This window comes from Catharus ustulatus, chromosome 22 (genome assembly GCF_009819885.2).
Source record: "Catharus ustulatus isolate bCatUst1 chromosome 22, bCatUst1.pri.v2, whole genome shotgun sequence".
NCBI classification, from domain to species: domain Eukaryota; kingdom Metazoa; phylum Chordata; class Aves; order Passeriformes; family Turdidae; genus Catharus; species Catharus ustulatus.
Window position 1 is genome coordinate 7,559,337 of NC_046242.1, and position 19,734 is coordinate 7,579,070.

The following is a 19,734-nucleotide window of genomic DNA, read 5'->3' on the forward strand; positions in this document are numbered from 1 at the left end:
TGTGGCCTGGAAAGAGGGGCTGTCTCTAAGGGTTGCATTTCTCAGAAAATTCTTACATTCTTATAAAAGGATGGATTCATTCCTGCTTTACCCACCCAGAGCCTTCAGGTAGTTCCAGCTTTTGGCTGATGTAGCAGTCATGCTGCCTGCCAACTGCTTTGAAACCCATGGATGTGATGCTGGGGAAAATTATTAGTGAGTGTGACAGCAAATATGTCATATTGAGGGGGAGGGTGGAAAAACAAAGAGAAAATATTAAAAAAAAAAATCTCTAGGAAAAACAAGTGTGAAGAGAGCAAACATTTTCCTGAAAAGCAAATTGTCCAAAGTTGTCTTTGTTCTCATAGAGGAGGTTTTATGGCAGGAGAGGTTTAATAAAGGATATTATACAATGGATATTGAATTTTCACTAAAAGCTCCCCAGTGAGATATTCCTAGCAGCTGCTAATGTTACACCTCCCAGAGACTTGGACAGTATATGACACACTGAGCAGAGAAAATATTTGCATTGTATATAAAAGATGTGATAATTTTCCTTCTTTGTACTTACTAAACTTATTCTTTCTGGATTCATAGTTCAGAAACTGGTTTCTTGTCTAGTCACCAGGCAAATAAACTTCTGGCAGCAGCATGGCAAGCCCAAGGTTCAGTTCCAGCTGAATAGGACAGTGACAGCAGAGCTCAGCTGGCACCTCGGGCATTTCTGCTCTCCTGGGAGGGGACTGGAACAGGCACTGAGCACAAACCAACACCAGATGGGCCACTGGTCACTCATCAGCCTCACCTTCTCCATTTTTAGACCTAATTGAAATGGGCTTCTTTAATACCTTGACAATCCCTGGATTTAGCAAGTATTGCCTTTCCTTTTTTCCATTAATATAATTGATGATGCATGAAGGAATTGCATTTGCAAACCTTGCGCATTGCAGTATTTGTTTCAGGATGGGTTTTGTTCCAGTGGTGCTTGTTCTCCCAGAAACATACAGGTCCAAAGAAATCTAAACTGAGGGATTATTTAAAACAGGGTCCAGTCACACTCCCTGGATACTGAAACTGTGATTATCCCTGGAGTGTTCTACAGATGTCATGTTCTTTTATCCATAGGAGCAAGTTCAGTTGCAAAGCTCACTCCTGGAACTGCTCAGTCTGGCATTAGAGTATTTTTCCAAGTCAGGAATGACACATGGGTGATAATCTCAGAAATAACAACTGTAAAACAGAGATTCATTCTCCAGTGTAGCTGTAATCCCTTTCCAAACCATGGCAAGTTAAACACTGGGATATGCCAGTATTTCAACAATTTCCTTAAACTAATTTGTCCCTTTTTGAAGACCCCCCAGGCACTGTGAAACACTTGCTCTTTGTCTGAATTGCCATTTATAACAGCAAGGGGCAGGAGCTTCTCTAAATACTGCAAGCAACATTGAATTGGCAAATAATTCTGTCAAACACCACTTAGAATGGTGTGAGAGGCTTCTCCACATCCTGTGATATCTCTTCACAGTGGGATGAAGGCTGCTCATCACTGTTGGTGTTTATTTGTGGCCTGATGGTCATTCAGCTCCTGTCCTAGTCCTCCATATACAGTTCCAAATAGCAGTCAGTGATGATGTTTCTTTGCATTTACTTTGTGATGCAAAAGTTACTGGCATCTGGAAAAACAGATGGGTCAGCCCATGGCTCAGTCCCTTGGCAGGGAGTTATTCATGTGCTGATGGGCATGGTGTGGCATTGGATAGGAGGCAGAACATATTCATGGTCCCTGAGCTGTTCTCAGACCACTTGAATGATGGTGAGACTCTCTCTAAAGCTTGCTGGACATACAAAACTGTGGGAGATGAGGCTGTTCTGGATGTCCTAAAGTCATCTTCAAAATGCCTCTGGCTTGCTTGTGGATCTTGTTACGTGGGGTTTGGTGGTTGTCTGGGAAGCCTGTAGCATTTTAAAATAAATATCTGTCTTTATTTATACACCTAGATAGATAAATCAGCAGCTAGTTTTTTATATCTATATCTGTGTTGTAGTTTAGGTGCCAGACTCTCAGAGGAGAATAGATTGAGTTACCTGGTGTGCTTTCACAGGAGAAAGCAGCTTTACACCTGCTGAGGCCTGGAGTCTTGTTTAGCCAAAGGTAGATCTTGTCTGGTGCTCAGACTCCTCCCTGACCCTCACAGGGCTGTTAATCAGACTAGGAAGTGGTTCAGCATTTTATTCTTGCAGCTGTGGTGATTGTGTCCGAGCACTGTGTCCGTTGCTGTGTGTGTTTAATGATGGGTAATAAATGAGAATCAGCTCAAGGTTCTTGTAAATGAGAGCAAATGGTTCCTTCCTTGCCTTGTAGAGGGTTTGTGATTGATAATGAAACCAGACAGCAAGTGCATTTACACACAAACCACACTTTGTGCCAGCATGTCTGGTCCAGACCAGCTAGCCCCAGACCAGCTAGCCCCAGCCCCTTCTGCACTCACACCCTCTCATGCACACCCTCCACTTCCTTCTCACAGGAGAAGTTTCAAAAAGTATTAGTTTTAATTTGCTTCTCCTCAAAAATAAGAGGGGGGTAATGCAAAATCACTTAACATAATGAATGCCCTGAAAAGGATGTGGGGTGTTGTTTTTCTGATTTTTTTTTTCTTCACAATGCAGAAACAATCAGTAGGGGTCAGTTTGCTGGAAAGCATTCCAAAAACTTATCAGGGAAGAGAGGAAAGCTTGTGGAAATGAATGTCATGAGGAATATGGTCAGGACCTGAGCTGAAAAGATCAGATCTTTATGTGGATAACACATTATAATTGTTGGGAGGGCTGAAGCCAGCCTCTGAGTAATTCAACTGCCTGTGTAGGAATTCTGTGTACTTTCCTTGGAAAGAGCTGATTGCTGTCCCTGTCACAGACAGGATGCAAGGCTGCACGGTTTTCTGATCTGTTGTCATTGTTCTTGTGTTCTTATGAAGTGGTCTCCTGAGATTACATGAAAGATATTTTACTGGGGGACTTATTTATTCACTGGCAATGCCTTAGGCTGAAAGATGGACATGGCTGTTAGGGAGATTCCACAGAGAGATGATTTTTTTTTTTCTATTTCTGTGTTGGTGCTGAGAATTGAAACACAGCACTAGAGAAATTTCCCCTGTAAAGTTACTGGGATTTTGGGCCAGTGACTAATGGGTGGTAGCTTATATAGAGAGCTGTCATTGCACAAGACACTTTGTATTTTCCAGGCAACTCTAAAAAAAGCAGGTAATTGAGCAGGAGAAAATACAGAATTTCCCTCTGTGACCAGCAAACAGCTTTTCAGAAGTAAGGATTGGCTGGGCAGTGTTATGAAATGTGTGTGTTTCCTCTGCAAATAAAGGTGAAGCTATCAATAGCACTTAGGGCCCTGGGAGGAGGGAAATGTTTGAGGAAAATAAGACAATTCTGGGTTTTTGGATCAGCATCAAACCAAAGCAATTACCTGCAATGGCTTTTATATCTATATCTTCTGTGAATTTTAGCAAATTCCTATTCCACAGTGACTTCTATTCCTAAAAAAAGTAAATTAGCATAAGGCTCCAGATGGCAGGATTTTAAGAGCAGTACCCCTTGCTGACACTGTCTGCATCTTAGAGCAAATGAATAAAAATCAGATATTTTAGATGTCCTCTTGAAGTTTTCATGATGAGAAATAATATATTTTCATCCCTTAGAATTCAATTTGACAAACGTTTGCCTTCCTCCAGATATCTAGAGGCAGGCAGTGTGAGAGCAGGGTGGTCAATGTGTTTAGAAATTCAGAAAGATGCACACTGACCCCTGTGAAAAAGTCAGCTGTAGTACAGAGATGAATCTGTATTTTTTCCCTTCAGATTGATAATTTCCATATTAAGTTCTTGAGTTTTATTGATTTTAAAAGATGGCATTTTACTGATCTGCTAAAAGTGCTCTTGAAGATGTATGGCTTGAGTTGGAAAGGGAACAGTTTTGCAAAAAATGGTGTGGAAGGAGTTTGCTACCAAACTCTGACTTTTATCTGCACATGCACAAACACACACTGTGAATCACAATCACTGTGAATGTGATTCCTTGTCCTTCCCTGTCCAGACATCAGTGCTTTGCTCCTGTGCCTTGGTGATAACCTTCAGACAAGATCTAGGGTGCCCTGGCTGTCTCTCATTCACGCCAGCTCCTTTCCTGCCCATTTGCCTGTGCTTACATGCTTTCCTGAGCAATTTCTGGAGCTCATAATATGCAGAAATATCTTCAGGTTTATCTCTAAGTTGGAGAACTTTGGTGGGTGCCAATGATAGACATTAAAATTGAGAGCAAAGTCTCATTTCATCCCCGTGTCCTGCCAGGTTAGATGCTGTCCCAAGGCTGTTGGTGCTGTGGTGGTTGACAGCCAATTCCATCATTAAAATGAGATTTTGGCCATTTTCTCTTCCAAAGAGGGAGCATGTGTTTTGCCAAGCCCACTATAGATGGTACAACAGCCCCCTAAAGAACTGTAAAGAGAATTAAAATAAATCAATCAGTCCCAGTGCCAGCCTGGGGAGAATGTCAGCAAAGAGCTGGGTCCCCCTCTCCATTCCCCATTTCAAGGCTTTGATGTAGCTTCTCCTTCTCTCAGCATTCACTTGGCTCCCAGCAGTGCAGCCATCAGGATTGGTAGCTCCAAAATCCCCCTGGGTTTGTGGCCCTGGTGGGAGGCAATGGCTGAGGGTCTCTTTCTGGCCAAGACTGCTGGCAAAAGCAGCATCCCTGATTTACCAAAATATGAGTATTGGTCTAATACTGATACTCAACAGTGACGGACAAAAGACTCTCTAACAATTTAAAGTTACAAAGGGTGTGTTTATTCAGGGCTGGGCAGCAGCGTGGGGTAACCCCCTAATACCCACTGCAAAATTACAGGTGGTCACAGAGCCTATTTATTGACAAAAGGTTCAAACAAATACATATTCATAATACCATCCCTGCTTCCCATGGTAATTAGCTGTAATGGCTATTAAGCAGCGTGGTTGGCTTCTTGAATGAAGTCTGGGGTCGTTTTTGTGGGGAGGGGTCTTAGAAGGAGGAAGTACAGTAAATTCACGAATACAAGCCGCACTGAGTATAAGCCACATGGCCGGCTGTTGGCAAACATTTCGTTCTTTGTCCATAAATAAGCCGCACCCGAGTATAAGCCGCTCTGTTGTTTGCAGGGAGGACCCACGTGCAACAAAGTTGCCAAATAGTAACCGAATCGCGGCAGGGCGGGGTTTACTGGCTCGATTCGGGCCATGAGGGCTCTGGGCTGCCGACAGGGCTGGGTGGCCCAGCTCGGCGCTGCCGCTCGGCGGGGCTGCTCGGGGCCGGCCGCCGCCACCACTGGGCTCGGTCACCACGGCCCGGCGCTGCCCCACGGCGGCAGGGGGGGCACAGAGCCCGCCGGCACCCGCAGCGGCGATGGGAGCCGGGGATGGAGCCTGCCTGCTCCTGCGGCGGCGGCACGTGGGGATGGGAGCCCCCCGAGCCGCGGGGCCAGCAGGAGAGAGCTGCCCGCCTTCCCCCAAGCCGCGGGGCCAAGCGGAGAGAGCTGCCCCTGCCTCATCCGAGCCACGGGGCCAGCAGGAGGGAGCTGCCCCGCCTTCCCCACCCCCTGTGCTGCCCGCACAGAGCAGCTCCACCTGCCGCGCAACAGAGTAACCAATTTGTAACAACCGCGTAAATGCCGGGTTTTACTGGCAGGGGCTCGACTTTGCAGTTTGCACTGACTTGGTTTGCACTCCCAGGGTTGAAAATGTCAGAAAATTATTCACATATTGGCCGCACCTGAATATTAGCTGCATTCCCGGTATGGGAGCAAAATTTTGGTCAAAACAGTGCGACTTGTATTCGTGAAATTACTGTAAGGTGAGTCTTCCTCACCCTGACCTTTTCTATCAATGACAATACAAATGGCTTTTGGGGCAACTCCAGTTTTGCAAAGAATGAGTTTCTGGTTGCAATTGTTTGTGTTCTTTGGACCTAACTACCAGTTTCATCCTTTCCCATTGCAAGCACAGCTAAGCAAACATAAATTGACAGGAATCAATTATTTAAGTTTCAGGTAACTATCTCAAGCCCAGTTTCTTCTAACTTTTAACTAAAATCCTAATTTCTTTAAGATTAGTGTTTCATCCCTGCTCCAGCCTTCCCCAAATCCCTCTCTCTGGGATGGACCAGTGAGTGAGCTGTCCTGTGTCCCAGCTGCCTGTGGCACATCTGGGAAGTGAAGGTTTGGCTACTGCAGTTTCTAACTCTGTAAATGCAACCAGCAGATACTGAGAGCTGTGTCTAGAGGTCAGCAAGACATTCTCACTGTGGAATTATAATTTTTTTAGGATTTTAATTTTAAAAACAAACCCAAACAAACCTTAAGTCTGAAAGCTGTGGGATGAGAATATATCAGATGATCTCCCTCAGTTGTGACAAATACATGAGGAGCTCTTGATTCCGCTCTGAAGAGAAGGGGAAGCACTTCCTATTGCCTTGTTTTTCTTTTCTTTTTTCTTAGGAAACTGCTGTTGTTGATAAATAACATGTAGCAAGGAATTTATTAGTAACACCCAGTACAAGTGTCTCATCTCTATCCTGTTCTCTATTGCTGAAGGAAGTAGGTTTTGACATTGAGACAGAATAATTCCTACTGCATCCTAGTTAATTATTTGAAATTAAAATGTTAGTTCAGGAAGGATGCAGGATTAGTAGTGCTGTTGTTAAGAAGGATGTCAAAGCTCATTTTAGGATGAAAACAGTCTTCCCTCTCTATCTCAAATTGGGAACCAGGAACATTCTTTCTCTTTATACCGATACAAATGAAGCATCATTGTATTATGAGTGTAACAGATTTAAAGTATTTTATTGCTACTTAAATCTAATTCATGGTACTCAATGCAGATTTCAAGGATCAAGAGATTTAGATTATCCTGCATTACCAGCTTTAGGCTGTCATTTCTTGGTGTGTTCAAATATCTGCTGTGCTTGAAAAGGCTTTGAGGACAAAGGTGCACATCCCTATCCCTGCCCCAAGGGACTCGCTGTAGTTCTAGCCACCAGCTCATGCTGCCTCTCTTGGATCAGGGAACTTGCCAGAAAAGACACAAGATTAGTTTTCAGCCCTCAGCAGCCCCAGATTTTGCTCTCCAGATGGTCACACGAGCTTTGTACTGGCACAAGGGAAAGTCTGACCAGTTCCTTGAGGAGATCTCACCTTTGCTCCTGCAGATGTGGCTCTGAGTGTGTGCCTGGAGTCATAATTGCAGTGGGAAAAGAAAAAACTCTTCAAGTAGAGGAAGGGAACAGAACAAAATAAAGCTCCTTTGGGGTTTGTGGTTATTTAAATGCTTTTTAAAGGCACCTTTCTCTGGCTTTGAGCCCTGGGTATAGGTGTTTCGTCCTCCTGGCAAATAGGAGCAGCCTCTTCCAGCTGGAGGGTTATTTGTGACTGTGGCTCTCAGAGGGATGGCAAGTGGGCAGAATATCCTGGAAAAATGCATGGAAAGGGCAAAGCAAAACTGCTGTTTGTTCAGTTGCAGACTTTAAGAGTGCTAGGAGTGATTGCTCCTGTATCTGTCACAGCAGCCAGGACTGGTTTAGGTGTATTTTAGTCGTGTTGTTGCTGTGTCACTCACAATGCTGCAGTGCTGCACAGCTATTGACCAGTCTGCACCTCTGGGATCTCATGTCTAATTCAGGATTGACCAGAATGGATACAAATCCATCCTAATTGGCTAACTAAGTTAATGAACTTTCCCTGCAACGGATTGCACAAGAGCAGACCGACCCTGTCACGCACTGTGTGAGCAGCACAGCCAGGCAGGGCTGGCACGTCCTGCTGCTCTGTGCAACCAGAAAGTTCTCAAACTCTTAGAGCTGGGTGAGTCAAATGGAGGAGAAACTGCAAGAGGACAAAGCTCTGACTGGGAAGTTCATAACTGCACCTTGTGTATGTACAAGGTCAGAGTGAGTTGTGGTGTCAGAAATGTAACTGTGAACCACGTTCCAGCTTTTAGAAATAATTTAGGAGCAGGTCAGGGATATTTTAATAAATTATTACCTGATCAAGCTGGTGAAAATGATGCAGATGCAGTTTTGTCTTCCTAACTTTTTTTTTTTTTCAGAATACTGTGGGAATAGTTGTAATTTCCAGACCTGTGTCCTTTCGAGATGTGAGCCAGTCTTTGGCTGTGATCACCTGTATAGGGAAGAAAAAGAAGAACAGGACAAGATTATGGTTCTAGTTCCTGGGTATACCAGATCAACTGGCTAGCTGAGGACATCCTGAGCAAGAGGAGCTACCTTTAGCAGCCTTCCCATTAGTATTCCTACAGGATTTTGTCCAATCTTGTTTTGTAAAAACATAAACTCTTAGCTCCTAGGGCATCCTGTGATAAAATTCCAATGTTTAGTTTAGTTTTGTAATGGAAGATCTCCTTTGATTTGCACTTTTCAGCTGCCAGTCTTATTTGATGCTACCTGGCTGGTAATGACAGGAAATGATTCAGTTTTTCCCTCGCTACTCAGGGTGTTAGATCTCCTCCATATCCCACACTGGTTGTTCCTTTTCCAGATATTTAATGTTTTACTGTAAAAGGACTTGTTTTGTCCTTTTGGCAATTCTTTTTGATGCCCACTGTGCTTTTCCCAGTAATAACCTTTAATATTACAGGCATGCAGTAAACTTAGTAGTACAGAAGTGTTTTTATTGGCAAAGAGGTTCTGATCTCTGCTGCCCTTAGCAGTCATAAGCAGTTCTATCTCAACAAAATTCTCAGCTGTAATGTCCACTGAATCAAGGAGTCCTTCCATCAGCTTTGGTCAGGAGTCTAAATGAAACCACACTGAAAGCATTTTGCAGGAAAACAACTCAAAGTGGAAGTGGCTGTAAAACAGAATTGGCCTTGGCTTATTTAATCCATCACTTCTGAATGGTAAGAAATGCAAAAGCAGAGTTTAAACTCTGTCAGAAAAGGGAGTTTTCTGGGATCTGCTAGCAAATGCCAGACATTTATGCTGTTTTAGGCAATAATCTGTGTCGATTTGTGTGGTACTGCCATGGAAACCCAACTGTGCCACAGCCTCCTCTTCCCTCTTCATGGAATGAACCAGATTGTGGAACTGACCCTGATGTGAATATTAATTTTTTAGTTGATGAGGAGGGGTAGTGTCTGCTTCTCCTCAAGGGCTTTCATAGCCACAGAAGAGATTCTGCTACTGTTATTTCATTGGAAAAGCTGCTCCTCAGGGCTGGATGGCTGCAGCTCTCCCAGGGACAGGCACCAGCTCAGGAACAAGGAAAGTCATGGACTGGGAGCTGGACACTGGAACTGTTCCTTGGGGTTGCTGCTTTGTCTTACAGAGCACATCTCTAGGAACATGGCAATGGTTTTATTGATGTTCGAGTTGTCCAAATCCCTTTAATGTGCTAATGTGATCACTGTAATTCCCACAATGAAAAGCAGAAGTAGGCGATTTCCTCTTTTCTATTTAAATGTTGTCTGGTCAAAATTTAGTCTTGTAGCAAGTTAGCTCCTGCTCCAAGTAAATTTGCTGCACATTCAGAGAGATAAAACAGTACAGTAGAATTCTGGCTTTTCCACTGTACACTTAGGTGAAATAATTTGAAGTACAGCAGGATGGAATTGAACCTCAGATGTATAAAAGGGTTGTGAATTGATAACTGTGAGTTACTATCTCCTTGTGACTTCAGCAGTAAGGAAGATATGAGGGGCTGAATCCTTAAGTGCAGCTTCAATGGATGTAACATAGGAAATTAATAAAAACGCAGTTAAAAAATGGAGTGCTGGGTTTCTGTATATTCTTATCTAATTTTCTGTTTCCAAAGAGTGGATTTCCCAGCAATTCCCACTGAAGCAATTATTCTTGTTAGTTAAGGTGAACAAAGCAAGCTTCAGGATATCCTTTGCTGGGAATATAAGCACTAACCCTTGGAAGAACCTGGTTTCTGCAGGGAGGAAAAGGGGAGGGATTATCAGTACTGAACTCTTCCTAGAACTGCATCTTGTGTATTACTGTGTGAATTGTGAACTTGCCAGGCAAGCTGTGTTCAGGCCTTGTCTGGCTTCATTAGTGGTGATTTTGTAACCAGGTTCTGACCCTGTCTCAGCAAATGGAGCTGAGTGGTATTGTACAACAGCCTCCTTCTCTGTGTAAATGTGTGTGTCAGCTGTGTGTGCACATACTCATCCTAAACATGTTGTTTACATTTTGCATCAGTTTGTGCTAAGGAAAAAACTGGCACTCATGGTGCAATGTGCTCCCTATGGAGAAGACAAGATTGGAGCTTGAATACTGATGAGTGGTGTCTGCAGTGAGGGAAACACAATCTAGTGTCCCGTGAAACAAAAACACACACTGGAAAGCACAGACTGTGTCAGTAGTTAGGGCCACACCTTTAAAACATTTATGCTCCTCTCTTTCCAGCTTTTGACCCATTCCCACCTTGTCACCCAGCCCAGAGTACTGAGTGCCACATCCAGTTGATCCTTGAACATCTACAGGGATGGGGACTCCTCCACCTCCCTGAGAAGCCCCTTCCAATGTCTGACCACCCTTTCAGTGAAGAAATTCCTCCTGAAGTCCAGCCTGAGTCTTCCCTGGCACAGCTTGGGGCTGTTCTTGATGTCCTGTCCCTTGTTTCCCTGGGAGCAGAGTCTGACCTCCCTGGCTGCCCCCTCCTGTCAGGGAGTTGTGGAGAACCAGAAGGTCCCCCCTGAACCTCCTTTTCTCCAGGCTGAGCTCTCCCCCAGCTCCCTCAGCTGCTTCTTACCATCCTTGTGCCCCAGACCCTTCCCCAGCTCTGCTGCCCTTCTCTGGGCACATCCAGCCCCTCAGTGTTGTTCTGGAGTGAGTGGCCCAGAACTGGATGCAGCACTCAAGGTATGGCCTCACCCATGGCCAGTATGGGGGGACAGTGTCCCTGGTCCTGCTGGCCACACTGTGACAGGCTGCCACTGGCCTCTTGGCCACCTGAGCACACCTGGGCTCATGTTCAGCCCCTGTTGACCAGCACACCCAGATCCTTTCCCACTGGGCAGCTTTCTGACCACTCTGTCCCCAGCCTGTAGGCAGATCTTGGGCTGTGACTGAAGTGCAGGACTGTTCACTTTGCCTTATGGAACCTCAGCTTGCTGAGTGCACAAGCACAGGGACACAATGAGGCATTTATAAATTCTCCATTTTGTCCTGTGGTCTGTTCTGACCACATCCAACCCAAACCTTCATATACCTTACTCCAATTGATTTGCTGCATTCTCAAGCAATTTTTTTTTTATGCTCCCGTGTTTGACATTGTCAGCATGTGACAGCTTTGCATGACATATGGAACTGATGGTGTTTCAAAGCTCCTCACACTTGTCAGAAGCTTCTTGTCTGCATGAGAGTCTGGAACCTGGTGATCTCGTGTTTGCACCAGCAAAGAGCAGTAACAGGATCCATCTGCTGGCTGTTGAATTGGCAATGAAGTACAACAAAGCCCGTGTGCAGAGTGATGCAACAGAGACCTACAGCAAAATCTGTGACAGGGATGGTTTTCAGGGTGATATTTCCTAAAATCAATTGTATTGTATTAGTTCATCCTCCTTCAAAGGATGAATGCCTTAAATCATGTTGCTGTGTTCCTGGGGCCTTGGACTGCCCCAGCACTGGTATCAGTTTTACCTTGGTCATGTCATACAGTCACTAGGGTTGAAGACCTCTAAGATCATCAGGTCCATCCATTCATCCAGCACTGCCAACCCCACCACCAATCCATGCCCCTCAGTGCCACAACCTGACAGTTTTTGAACACATCCAGGGATGGTGATTCCACTGCTGCCCTGGGCAACCTGTTCCAAAGCTTGACCATCACCACATTGTGCCTGAACTGTGGCACAGTTCAGGTTCAATGGTTAAGTAGATTAAAGGATCTTTATTCTTTTTTGGCTTGAATGGTGCTGTAAGAAAAAAAAAATCACTTTAAATTGTGATTGTAGACCTTCAGAAATCCCTCAGCATAGAGATGATCCTATAAACAGGACACTGCTGAAGCTGGAAGAGCTGTGTGGGTTCCAGATGTCTGTAGTTCATCATTGCAGCTCACTTTCCTGTGTCTTAATTTCCTTAGCCCTAAAGTAGAAATAAATGTTTCACTTTCTTTCTAAATTGTCCCATGCCTCACTGTGATTAAATGTGCTGTGTTGTATGTGCTGAGTGGTATTATTATAGCATAAAACTACAGAGAAAATGAAAATTAGAAGAGGGAAGCATTGCAAAAACATGTCTTTGGAACAGAGGAGCTGGTTGGGCTGTTGGAGAGTCTTTATTTATTCACTATTGCTGGTAGATGATACCTGGTGTCACAGCAGCTTGAGAAACAAGTCCACTCATGACTGAAAGTCCCTGGGGTAGAAGTGGCTTGACCAAATCCCAGGGTTGTACTTAAACACACCCATAAAATATCCCATCCAGGGCAAGCTGCCTGTTTAGGTGTTCTCATTGTTTGGAAATTTGTTGTTGGGAAGATGTTATCAACCTCTCAGCACACAGTTCTCAGCAGTGTCTCAGTGGATGCCAGTCCCTTGAGGCAGAGGCTGTCTGGGTTTGCCTTCCACAGAGCCAAGCTCACTGTCAGCACTCAATTAGATGTGCACACACGATTTGTGCTGACTCAAAGCTCAAAGATACCCACTAGGGTTTTCTTTTTGTTGAGCATCTTTGTGTAGAGAAAGCTATTTTCACCTGACCCTGAACCTTTCTAGTGTTATTCCTGATAAGAAAAAATAAGCCCTGTGTGCTCTAAGTCAAAACCAAAAGAAGGGACCTTTTTTCAGAGGTGCCTGTGATCCACTCAACCCTGCAGGAACTGAGCAACAGCAGCCTCTGTGTCTGCCTCTGTCACTGCCTCTCTTCCTTCTTGATTCCACTCTGTGGATGACCTGGTGGCAGGAAAAGCCCCTCTCTGAGGTTATCTCTGGGTTGGTAAGTCCACTAAACAAAAGTCCACTAAAGAAAAGAGCAAATGAGGTGGAGTCTTTGGAACCACAGGGTGGAGACTTGTCAGGTCAGAACCTTTTCAGGGAGCAGCTGTAGAGTCAAGCTGGTAAATTTTTGTTTGGAGAGAAAGAGGAGAAAAATAAGAGTGATGGCATCTAGTTCCAGGAGGCAGGAGCTTTTTTGTGGCTGTTAAAGTCTACAATTCCTTTCTGTTCTCTCATCTCCCCCACTGTTGGGGGCTTTACTTTTCCCTGGGTACACAGGCAGCTCTTGAGAGGGGAAGCATGGTTTGAATAGCAGCTCCCTGGCCATATCCTGAAACAGGAGTATGCAGTACTGCAGCAGCAGTAGAGGCTTGGGAGGATGATATCTGTGTCTGGTGGGTGTTTGGGTGGGACGTGTAAGATTTTTTTATGCTGCACATTGTTGTAATTCCAACCATGCACAGGAAAAGCAGGGCAGTGCTGGCTGAGAAAGTGCTCATGCACCTGTACAGGGTGGGACAGGCATCCAGAGGCAGAAATAGCCACCAAGCCATCCAGTTTGGGCAATTACACTCTTCCTGCCTTCTCACCACAGCCAGCATTTCAGTGGCTAAGCCACAAAGGGAGGAATAAAGACAAATGGGTTCTCCTTTTGAAAATACCTGTACTTAAAAGAACCTCCCTCCTTGATGGCATTCACTATGTGTCTGTTTATTCATCCTTTGCTCACATGATAATTTACTCCTGCAGAAATGTACCTCAGCTCCACCCTGTGCTGGGACTGAGCCACTTTTGCTGGCACTGCTGGAGGTCATTTACCAGGAGAAATGAGCTGTACACATCTCTGATGGGACTGCCAGAGCTATACCTGCCCACAGCTGCTCCCAATGCCACCACTGCCTTCACAGCAGCTCATCTTAAATCCCAGTGGGTTTCTAACTCTGCCCTGACTTGCTCTCTTCAAGAGTTGGTAATATTCTGAGATGTCTCTAAGTGAAAATGGGAAGAGGAGCTGTTGATTAGGAAGAGGAAAGTGCAATGCCAACCTCTGTCCCACTGCTGCCCTAATAGAAAAGATTTGTGGCTGTGGTTGAGCTGAAGCAGCAGCTGCTGTGGTGTCACTTCAATTTTATTAATTTGGGAGTAGGTGAGTGCAAGGAACAGAAAATGCTGTGGAAGAAGGGAGAGAAGCCAGAGAGGAAGAGGCTGGCACAAGTTCAGCTCTCTTGCCTGCAAATCAAACCTGTTTCTGCTGCCCCTCTCTCCAACTAAACGTGCTGAAGTTAGGTGTCTTCTGCATGAGGTCTCTCCTTTGTGGTGTTTGGCTGTCACAGAACCTCAGTTCCTGTTCTAGAGCAACTCAGTTTCCATCCCACCTGGGAATGTGCCCTAGTTTTGTTCACCTCTGTTCTGCCAGCCCAGGCTGGGTTCAGGAGTCTCGGCTGTCACTGGCAGGAGTAATTGCAAAAATTGATTCATGGGAAATGCCTGTAACAGGCAAATCCTCTTGACAGACCACACAGCCATCATACTCTGCATTTATTTGAGTCAATCAATGCTCTGATGCATATTTGGGTCATAAATACGCTGATATAAATTGCATTTATTCTTGTGACAGCTGTGTTCCATTACCTGTTATTTATTTGGCTCTGTTGTCCTTTCGTTTTACACCTTGTGGAGCTGTCAAGTCAGCTGCTTACCACAGACAAAGCTCACAGCTCACAGTCTTCCAAAAATAAATCCTCCAAAGGGATTTGAGCAGCAGAAGGATGTATGTTATTGGAAAGTCATTGGACAATCTCTTTTTTGGTTTGTTTTATTTGAAAGAGGAGCTTTGTGCATTTTGCCCAAATTCCAGAATTAGACTTTTCCTTTATGATCCAGAGGTCATTGAAGCTAATAATCCCACTGATTAGTGTGAGTTTTGGATCACACCCTGCATGTCTCAAAGCCTGACATTTTATTAACCATGTTATTTGATATTTGAAGTGGTAGGATGCTAACTTGGATGTTTCTAATTTTCCCTTGGAAGCTTTTTCAGTTTTGTGTCTTTTTACATCATAAAAATGGCAGAATATGGGATTCTGAGATGAATGAATTGTAGTGTCCTTCCAAGAGAAAGATCAAATTGCAGTGGTCACACTGGTCTGGACGAGTCACAGTCATTTTTCTGCTCCTCATTCCCAATGAACAGCCACTATCCTTCGTGCCAGGTTGTTGCACCAGCTTTGCAAGGTGCCAAGCCTTTGGTGTTAATTCAGGAAAGCACTTAATCATGGAATTGATGACTCTGAAGTGCCTAATATAAGCATGTGCTTAAGTGCCTTGTTGGAGTGAGGCCAGTGCCAGATGTGCCCTTGCTGAGCAGAGATCTGTGAGCCACTTCTGGTCTAGTTTCTCTGTAAAATAGAAATGAAAACACTGCTTGTAGTTTTATTGGTAGGTTTTGTTTGCAGAAGGATTTTGGGATAGATGCAGGGACTCAGTTCTATCAGCAGGGTTTATGTGTGAGCTAAACAGCACAACTGTCCATAGCATTACTGTTGAAGTAGGTGTGATGTGTTGCATGTGCTGCATTTCAGGCCTTAACATTTCTCTATTAGCTTGATTTATTTTACTCTAAATGTAAAAAGAGTAATCCTGTAATTTAGTTCAAATACCACAGTGCAAAATACATACACACTCACATGGGTCACAAAACACAGATGCAAATGGGAATGTGTTATTTAGAAAACAGCTTTGACATCTTAATATACTAAAAAGAAAAGACATTTAGTCATTCTACACATTTTTGAACTATCACGTATTATTTTGGGTCTTAACCATTTGAATTTTATATGCACATTCCACCCAAAAGGGGTGTGTCCTCTTGTCTTTTTTTTTTTTTTTTAATTTTATTTTATTTTTTACCTATTCTATCCCCTCACCCCATTTTATATAGTGAAAAATAGACAGCTGAGGTTAGGCTATGCCAAAAACCCACAGTCACCTGCAAGACCTGCCTGGTACCAAATGAGTGTCAGGATTGTGTGAGAGACCTCTAGGTATTCTGGTGTCCATCTAAATCCTACTGGATTTGCTAAATCCAAGACAGCCACTTATAGTCAGAGTTCGTACTACACACCAATAAAATCCATGTAATTGCCCTTCTCCAGTTCTCTAATGTGGACAGACAAAAGCCAGGTACAAATCAGCTTAAAATCCAAATGAATCAGGAGCATGGTGTGAGTGCCCCATTTCAGGTGATCTCAGGGGGTTCACAGGCCAGATTTTGAGATGGGCACAGGAGTGAACTCTGAATTGAGGTGATTTTGCAGAAGTTACTCTGTCAAGAGCCTCATTCCTATATGACAGGAGGTGTTAGGTTAATGCTTTGGGGGTTTTGGAGGGTACAAAGGGTGACATCTTTCAGATGAGGACAATCCTGGCCTGCTTGGACTTTGTGGGTTAAAACTCTGTTCTAGTGAAGCTGTTGCTCAGTGATGGGTTCAAATCCAAGTTCAGTGATGGTGAAAGGACCTAGAGAGGAGACAGGGATGTCAGTGGGATGATGGTGGTGTTTACTGGTTATCCTCACTGTTTCATAATTCCTTTAAAACAGGAAGGATGAAAGAACCTTTGTGGCCCATTTCTCTCAGGTCTCTGCTGCAAGAGCCAACAAGGAGCCCTTGGCTTGTTTTCTGTTTGCTTGAGACTCCTTCCAACTTCCACCTTCTCAGTAACATTTAAGCAGAAGCTCTTAATTTATTCAGTCCTGGTTTTGCCCATCCCCAGATCTGAGCTCAGCTGACTGTGAGGGGCTGGTGCTTTCAAGTAAAATGAGTTCGCTGGGCTGAAGTTTCTCTGGGAATGAAAAATCTGTTTGATTAAGGAAACACTGACTTCAGAAAGCCTATTGGCCTGCACAGCTCTGCAAGGCAGCACTGCAGAATGTCTAATTATTTGGAACTGTTCTCCAGAGGATTTGGCTTGCAGAAAATTTGGTCTGATGTTTATGAAACGTTTCTTTCCTTTTTCTGTCCTTTGCAGTTTTTATCTGTAGTTTCATGGTCGCAGCGCCGATCTTTGGTTACCTTGGTGACCGGTTCAACAGAAAGATCATTCTCAGCTGTGGGATCTTCTTTTGGTCAGCTGTCACTTTTTCCAGCTCCTTCATCACTGAACAGGTAAGATCTTTGCAAAGACACTTTGCAGGGTGTCCTGAAAAGATAGACAATGTATTCCTAAATGACTCCCCATGGCAGTGTACTCAAAGGGAACATATCCCTCTGTGTGCAGTTAACATTTAGCATGTTGTGTTATGTGACCTTTTGTGGGAGAAGTGTGCTCTGTGGAGCTGTGTTTGCTTAACTGGGAAAGCTGTCACCCTTTGATCGTGCATATTCATAAAAAGCAGCACATGAAGCATATCTAAGCAAGAGTTTCTGTTGACATAAGGGCTTTGTTTTGAGGGAGATCCTAAAGAAGCTTTAAAAGGCTTTAGAAAAGCCTTGGGAAAATGAATCCATGGCTACACAGTGGTTCTCTTGTCTTCTGATATGTAACTGAAGCCATTGGATTTTGTTGGGAAGCCTGCCTGTGGTATCTGGAATAACAAATGCATCCAGCAGTGGTTTTACACTTTGGCTCTGTCCACCAAGGCAGAGGAACTGGAAAATAACATGGAAATCAGACACAGTTTCAGCTCCTTTAACACTTGTTGATGGATTTGTCTGGGGAAACTGGTGATGGAGTTGTCAGGCTCACTTAATTTTGTGAAGCTCTGCATCCCTCTCCTGCTCCCAGGACAGCTGCAGTGCCCCATTCTGAGGACTCCTCACTGCATTAATTTTCTGTCAGAGGCATTTGGAGGAAACAATCTGGCAGTTTCTGGGGGGAAATATTCTCTTGTTTAAATCACATTATAGCAGAGATTTAATTGCTGCAGGGGGCTACTTTCCTGAAGAGACAAATCCCGGCTCCTGGCATCATCAGACTGATTTCCCCAAGGGGGGCAGGGCCATTCCTCATCCTTTCTGTCCAGCTGCGTTCCAGAGATCGCAGCATTGTGGTCACACCTAAAAAATGACAACCAGGGACTAAACCTCTCCACCCTTCTCCATCCTGCCCACCCACATGCTCTTCAGTTTTTAAAAAAAGACAGTTTCCACTTAAAGCAGGCAGTGGCACTCAGGTTAGTCTGGCTTTCACCAGGATTGGTTGTTACTGCATTTCTAAAGCAAAATGCATATGGCCAAATGTGGAAGCCTTTAACTCAGTAAATTGTTCTGGGTTACCCTTGGCCAGGAAGCACCTTTTCCAGAAAAAGAATGTCTCTCATCTAAAATAAAGAAGGATTTTTTGGTTTGCTCTTTAATTTTTTTTTCCTTTCTAAAAGTTTCTCATAACATTCTGCAAAAGCAGCTTTGATCAGAGCCCAAAGAGAGAAGCATTTTAGAAAGAAACAGTGACCTTCTGATAAACACTTCTTGTGTTGCAGACATTATTTATGCTTAGGTTCTCACTGACCTCCCTGCAGTGAACTGGGTCCCACAGCTGGAAGCAGGGGAACACTGGAACTGGACTGGTGTTTTCAGAGCTGAATTTCAGTTTAAGGATTTGGGGCTTATTAGCTAAAGTAGTTCAGGGATTAATATATATGGTTATTTGTACACAGGGGCTCAGAGTGGTAGTAGCCTATGTTTGGAATCCAAACCCCAATGATTTGGAGGTCATAAAAGAGACAAGATCAGAACAGCCAGACCTGTGTTAGGGCATCCTGGATATGCATCAGTATTAACTCTGGGCCTCAAACACCATCTTGACAACAACCACCCTAAGACTTAGAAAAATCCCTTGTCCTGATTTTCTTGTGATCCTCAACTCCACCAGAAGACTTAACTATAAATGCAGCGTTCTCCTGCTCACCTCCTGTTACTGACCCTGGGAGGTAATGCAAAATGCTCCAGCTGCTGGAAGGATGTTCTCTACCCAGTGGCTGCAGCAGCTGAGCAATGTCCCAAGATTAATCCAAATTCCCATCTTCCCATGGTGGGGGCCTGATCTGTAATTGGGAAGACATGCCACACTGAACAAGGTGAATTCCTGACATGCTAAAAGGGTCAGATAACAGATAAAAGCTTTTTTTTCTTCTTCTTTTAATTTTTTCCTGATCTTTGTTGTCTAGGATTCATTTGAGAGGTAAAATGTTGCCCTTTCTCTCAACATTTTTTTTCCCTTTTAACACAGTGCATGTATTTGTTGGGAAGGAGGACAGGGGGCTGAAATATCAAAAACTCTTTGCTGGCACAAATAAAAGCAGTAGTAGAGCTACTGTGAGTAGAGAAGTTCTCACTTCCAAGCTGACATGAGCACCCAGGGCTGGAAGGAGTGAGTTGACACAGGCTGAGCGCATTGGAGAGCTCCTTTATGTGGCAGCACCAAAAATCCTGAATTAGGTGAGAAACAGGAGCCATTCAGCAGAATTAGCAGGGATTGCCTTTCTTTAAATTTTGACAGTGTCTAGTGCCTCATGCATCCTGTCACTGTGCAATTCAATAGAATACACAGCTGAAATTTGGAGTGCAAATGGAAAGAGGCAGCTGAACAAAGGCCAAAAGCAGCTACAGGTGAACTCTGAAGGCACCCAGTTTGTAAAGCTCTTTGGTAGTGTGTCAGCTCCTGGCTAAAATTTGAACATCTAAAGGAAGCCATGAAAAATGCTTCATGTTGTTTGAGTCAATGACCAGATTATTGTGCAAACAAATTTACAGCA

General features: G+C 44.1%; 1 protein-coding gene across 4 annotated transcripts in view; it reads left to right on the forward strand.

Moving 5' to 3' along the window:
- LOC117006030 (protein spinster homolog 2-like) overlaps positions 1-19,734 on the forward strand; it is a 135,205-nt gene that overhangs the window by 45,845 nt on the left and 69,626 nt on the right. For all 4 annotated transcript variants that reach the window (XR_004419939.2, XM_033078251.2, XM_033078253.2 and 1 more), the window contains exon 3: positions 17,010-17,146. Coding sequence is in view for 3 of the 4 variants with exons in the window: in XM_033078251.2 (XP_032934142.1) it covers positions 17,010-17,146 (137 nt within the window). In the remaining variant the exon portion in view is untranslated. The remainder of the gene's footprint in view (positions 1-17,009; positions 17,147-19,734) is intronic.